The sequence below is a fragment of the Triticum aestivum genome, chromosome 3B (assembly GCF_018294505.1).
Source record: "Triticum aestivum cultivar Chinese Spring chromosome 3B, IWGSC CS RefSeq v2.1, whole genome shotgun sequence".
Lineage (NCBI taxonomy): Eukaryota > Viridiplantae > Streptophyta > Magnoliopsida > Poales > Poaceae > Triticum > Triticum aestivum.
The window spans coordinates 264,165,317-264,171,585 of NC_057801.1; the positions used below are offsets into that span (position 1 = coordinate 264,165,317).

Consider the following 6,269-nt stretch of genomic DNA (forward strand, 5'->3'; position numbering starts at 1 on the left):
CTACGGATGGATAAGGGCGTGCAATGATGACGAAGTATGAGGTGCCTGGGTGAAGCAGCGGTGGTCAACAACTTCCGCGGGACACACGGGTCGTTCTCAGATCATGGTCTCGTTCTTCATTCAGATTCAGTATTAGAAAACACTTTGGCATGTGCACCAACTCTTGGCGAGCCTCCCAGCACCAGCACCGAACAACCCAGAAAGTATCTTGCCTTCACATGGAAGGCTCATGGAAGCTGCCTAACAAATGAATATACAAATCCGCCAGTCTAAACTGCCGTGCGGTGTCTCATCTTGTGTTTGAGCAGACTAACCAGCAAATTACTAGTGTTTGGTGTACGTATGTTATATGGTCCAAGGTCGGTTCAACCAATGCGACAACGAGAGGACGAAATAAACACCCGCTCGTTCTCAGATTACCTGCACGCGAGCACAGCTCTTCATCAAACGCCAAATAACAGAAACTGTCGCATACACGAACCGGTGACTAATTCGATGACTGTTCTGGAACAAAAGAAAGAAAGATTTGCAGCAGCAAAATGACTGTTCTGGAACTAGCACGACAGACAGCAACATCTTCACACAGATTCTCGAGCTGTGACTTATTCGCTTCACAAAAGCAAAACAGAGCATCGAATAGCTCAGATTTGATCCAAGATAACCTCAGCACCAGAAACCTTGAAGTCAGAAGGGGCTTTCTCAACGTTGAAAGCCTTGATCTTCCCATCGTCGACAAAGGCTGACCACCTAAAATGGTACAGGTCAAAAGAAAAAGAAAAAAATCAATCAGTTACCAATACACCAGTCTATATATCATCATGAACAGTAAGTACTTCCACTTCCACCACATTCTACTAATGAAAGGAAGAGGTTCGAACAGTGATGCAGTGCTCAAGAATGGATATGCATCACTCTTTTATTAGCAACAAAGATAAACATAGCATTCTCACCGCATGGCGGATCAGCATTTCAACAAAATTCTCACTAGGGAGAGCTCAAAAATGCTGGATGCTGCTAAAGCATGTTCCTTTTCTTTTCTTTTGCGGGCATGCTGAAGAATGTTCCAGTTTGCCAAAACGAAACAAATGACATATAGACCTAGGCACCTATCCATGTATGCAACTTGCTGACTTGTTCTTTGTTTGCAACACTAGCACAATGCGTGTGCATTGCTACGAAGCCATAAAAAAGACAAGGAGTTGCCACTGGCTTAGGAGATCTGGTAGGAACCGGATCCCTACCAGGTCACTCAGGTTGTAGGGGTGGAAGGAGGGATGGCGTGGAGGAAGGCGTGGTCGCCGGCGCTGGGGCGCCGTCGTTGCGTGCGCGCGCGAGAGAGAGAGAGAGAGCGCAGGGGCGGCGGCTAGGGTTAGGTCTCCCGGCTCCCTAAGGAAGCCGAGCAAATATGATTGCTTCTTGCTTAATCCCAAAACGGGTCCTTACACGAGTTTATATAATCCTCCTAATAAGATAATTGGGCTAAGCCCCTAATAACGATAAGATAAACTGGGCCACAACTAACTGGGCTAGGCCCCTAATATGCCGGTCATAACAAGATCATCAAAAGATGACGCTGTCTTGCGACTGTTGCATGGTTCACAATTAAAAAGAGAACGGAAATATAAGAAAGATCCTATTGCGGTCGTTGAAGAATCTTAAGCGACCATAGTAGATCCTTTGCAAGATTTATAGTGGAGATAACAATTTGAATTTTGAGATAAGAGAAGTAAGTTGAATACACAAGACTGTGGATTAGGTAGGAGGACAACGTCTATCACCAAGTTGAAATTGCAATTTGATCGCTCGCTGCTGCTACGAGAATAGAACTGGAAGAATTGGATGGAAGAGAAACTAGAAAGAAGTCCATGATTTTGAGTTGGAGTCGCATACTTATAATTTGCGTTTCTACGAAAGTGTTATTCTCATATTAGGGTAGCAGTGTATTTTTGGGCGAGTAAAAGTAACATTTATTTATTTATGTTTCTTGGAAGGTTGCTAGTCCCATATGTGGGTAGAATTGCATTTGTTTATTTGTGTGGTCCCACATGTGAACTCACCACCAACTGCAACCCCATCACTCCAAAAGTAGGAAACATAATATGGCTATTGCAAGTTATGCTCCAAAAAGGTATGGAAGTGATTCACCTAAGGGAGTCCTTAAGAGGTATTTACCTCTCCATGCAGCCAATTTCTTAGAATAACAGCCAATTCATGGGAAGTTAAAGGAAGTCCTGTTTCGCGATAGTTATTTCTTGGGATTGGCAGCCATGCAAATTTTAATCATTGGATTTTCTAGTCATGACAGTTCAACAGTGCTGAACAAGAGTAAATTAACAATTACTGAATGTCATGCTGAGACAATCCTATCATCAAACCATTCAAAATCCAGCATCTCCCCTTGCTAAATGGGTGGTCACTAATTCACTAATGCCATTGAGACTAACAAAAACAAGAAGAAAAAAACTGACAGTCAATGCTACCTGACTTTCAGACAAGCTACCTAATACTGAAAAATGTCTTCCAGAAAATAGCTTAAAATCCTTTCACAGCATGTATAGTTCTAAATTTAATCCCATAATATCAAGCGCCAATATATCCAATTCTATAAACAAAGGCATAACTTATAAAACTACAGAACCACTAACGTAAAACTCAGCAGTAAGAGAGCTTGCATTGCATGCCACATAAACTAAATTAGGGTTCTAAGTAGCTGACATCATTTACATCACGGCTTAATTATTTTTTAAGAATATTAGAAGAGTTGGCAAAAGTATAATTACCTGTGGGAGCGGCGGCCAAGCAAAGCAGCAGAGAGATCTATTTCCAGATCCAAGCTTTTGTGGAAGCTCCCGTCAAGGTCGCCATAAAACTCGATCTGATAATAGTATAGAATCACGGCAGATGGTTAAAATAAATGTTCGCATGATCTTGATTCTTGACAAATGTCTAACATAGCATCGCATGGGCTAGAAATCAAATCTATGTGCAATAACCATCTAGGCTGGTATGCATACAATTCTAACACATTTCTGACCCTCATTACCATAAAATACAGATTGAAATATTTCAGCCGAACATATGAGAGTTAAACTCTCTGTTTCGAAAAAATCTGTTTCGAAAAAAAAAACTGAAAAAATACATGTGAGTTGAATTTGCACTCATAAAGTGGCTCGCAAGCAAACTAAAGCCCAGGACTGGCAAAATAAGCAAGAGAAAAAGGAGAAAAAATTACCAGAGAATGATTTTGTGCATGACAGGGAGTAGGGAGGGCGTATAGTATCATGAAGAATGCGTCATGGAGGAAAACCAAAACAGGTACCGCCAAACTACAATATGCAAATATGAAGGAAGATAGTCCTATCTCATAACTCAGTTGACAATACTTCAATATGCAATGCACACTACAACACCTGTATTTCATTCCATTATTCTGTGCTAAATCTACATTGTATTCCATACAAAGATAGAGAGTAGTTACTCACTGCATCTTTTGCCTGTAATTTTTCTGCCCATCCATTCAGCACATAGGGATCATTTACAGCTACACAGATAACAGAGTCGATCCCTTTTGCTTTCAACTTATCAATGTTGTTCTTGTAACTAGGGACATGTGACTGCGAACATACTCCTGTGTATGCGCCCTGAAATATATCGCAAAGATAGCTGTCAACAATATGAGCAATAAATCATTCCAGGAGAGAGTCAGTCTACAACATAGTTATCAATGAGATGGAAAAGGCAGTACACGGAACCATCATGGAGCAAGCTTACAATCCTAGTGGATGTAGCCAGAAATCCATTAGGGATATAGAGTTATCAATGAATTTGAACGGTGGGCACGAAAATGCCATTCAGCGCAAAGCTCAAGCACACTAATTCCCAGTCCAACAATAAGTTTCAGCATTCAATTTTCCTGATCTACCCAATGGCCTGCCTACCTATTCGCAGTTTCTCATACTTCTAGTGCGAATGGAGCATGCAAGAACTCAATCCATAACCGCGTAATACTAATTCTGGACTAGTACCAACTAGTGTGAAAAATCCCCACTGAGACTCATTAGGGTTTCGAAACGGTCGGGCATACATGAACCGAAGCTAGCAGCAACAGAATTTGGTAGGCGAGGGCAGGGAGCTAGAGAGAGCTTACCGGCAACCCGAAGATTATTTTTTTGAAACTATGATGATTTTTATAGCAAATTCGGAAACTATACACCCTAATGGAGAAAAATCAAAAGTATCACCCCGTCGGCCTCCTGTTGGCCGAAAAGGGACTTTTTGGCCTCCCGTTGGCCGAAGAGGGACTTTTCGGCCAACCGTTGGCCAAAAAGTACTTTTCGGCCAACCGTTGGCCAAAAAGTACTTTTCGGCCAACAGTTGGCCAAAGAGTCCCTCTTCGGCCAACACCTGCTCTACTTTTTACAAAATTCATATCAAATAGGATTTTTAGTATTTTAATTTGATTCTTTTTGTATTAGATTAGAAATTTTATGAAGTTTCCGTAGATATCAAGTTTGACTAGATTTGAAAGTTTGAATTTGAATTTTCATGAATTTTCTCAAATCACTAGATTGTTTATAATTTGAGCTAGGAGTATTCTTTTGAGATGATTCTTTTTGCTACTGGTTCTTTGTGACTTTGTTTATCGGTAGTAATTAATTGGTGAATTTTAGGATTATTTAAAATTAGGTTTTTACGTCATTCTCTCCCTCCATTTTCTCCCGCCATTTTATTTCCCGCCATTCTCTCCCTCCATTTTCTTTCCCGCCATTCTATGAAGCTCCTATGAAGCTCAAAACAAGTTTTCTAGTAGGATAAAAGAAATAAAATACAAATAAAATACTACAAATAAAATAGCTACTGATAACTAAACAGAAACAAAAAGAATATGTCAAAAAACTAAAGAAAAAAATTTAAAGCAATTAAAATTGAAAGAAATAGCATAAAACCTAACAAACACTAAAACAAGACTCTTTTCATAAAAACGTAACTTTAAATAATTATAAAATTCGCCAATTAATTACTACTGATAAACAAATTCACAAAGAACCAGTAGCAAAAAGAATCATCTTAAAAAATACTCCTAGCTCAAATTATAGGCAATCTAGTTATTTGAGCAAATCCATGAAAAATTCAAATTCAAACTTTCAAATCTAGTGAAACTTGATATCTACAGAAACTTCATAAAATTTCTAATCTAATGCAAAAAGAATCAAATTAAAATACTAAATATCCTAATTGATATGAATTTTTTAAAACAGTAGAGCAGGTGTTGGCCGAAGAGGGACTCTTTGGCCAACTGTTGGCCGAAAAGTACTTTTTAGCCAACGGTTGGCCGAAAAGTACTCTTTGGCCAACGGTTGGTCGAAAAGTCCCTCTTCGGCCAATAGGAGGCCGAAAAGTCCCTTTTCGGCCAACAGGAGGCCGACGGGGTGATACTTTTGATTTTTCTCCATTAGGGTGTATAGTTTCCGAATTTGCTATAAAAATCATCATAGTTTCAAAAAAAAATCCAACCCGAAGATGACGACTTTCTTTCCCTGCAAGCAAGCAGACACAACGAAACACGAAGGGGTCAGACGACAGGGCGCGGTGGAGGCGGCGGGAGGAAACAGGAGGAGTATAGAGAGCGTAGTACATGGAAGATGTCCTTGAGAGGGGTGGTGGAGAACTTGGTGGCGACCCCCTCGTCCCAGGACCGCGCCTTCTGCAGCGACACGCCGGGTGCCGCGGAGACGATGTCGGAGCCCACCGACGCGAATCCCCTGGCCGCGGCCCACAGCGCCGCCGCAGGGGAACCTCCCGCCCTCCTCGCCAGTGCTGAAGCCATCGCCACAGAAGGTTGGGAGTAGGTATTATTGTCCTTGGATCGGGTTTTCGCTGGCGAGCGGCGCTTGAGAGTTGAGACGGCGCACGGCTGGGGAGCTGCCTGCTCAGCTAAAACTCGGTAGTCGTTTGGTAGCCCTGCACAGTTGTTGCATATAAGAGCATCTTCAACAGCAGCGCAAAATGAGCGTCGCGCCGTAAATTTGGCCTTTTTAGCGCGCGCGCAAGCGGTAGAGTCGCTCCAGCAAACGCGCAATAAGCGTGCGCGGCATATAGAGTTGGGCGCGCGGTCCGAAACGCCATCGCGCGCTCTGTATTTGGTGCGCCCGCTTCCGCGTGTGGGACACTCGAGCGCTCGCGCCGCACTCTCTTCGCCGCGCCACCTTCGCCCTGCACGCGCCGCCATCAGCGAACTAGCCCGATGGATGCCCGCTCCGGCACCCCCC

The 6,269-nt window shown here is 42.5% G+C and overlaps 1 protein-coding gene across 1 annotated transcript; it reads right to left on the minus strand.

Moving 5' to 3' along the window:
• Positions 1-391: 391 nt before the first annotated feature.
• On the minus strand, positions 392-5,961 carry LOC123069642 (peroxiredoxin-2F, mitochondrial). The gene is made up of 4 exons (XM_044492551.1): positions 5,636-5,961; positions 3,483-3,641; positions 2,781-2,875; positions 392-747 (listed from the first exon to the last, which is right to left on the minus strand). The coding sequence occupies exons 1-4, from the start codon at positions 5,825-5,827 to the stop codon at positions 642-644; spliced, it is 552 nt and encodes a 183-aa protein (XP_044348486.1). The 5' UTR covers positions 5,828-5,961; the 3' UTR covers positions 392-641.
• Between the last annotated feature and the right edge of the window lie 308 nt (positions 5,962-6,269).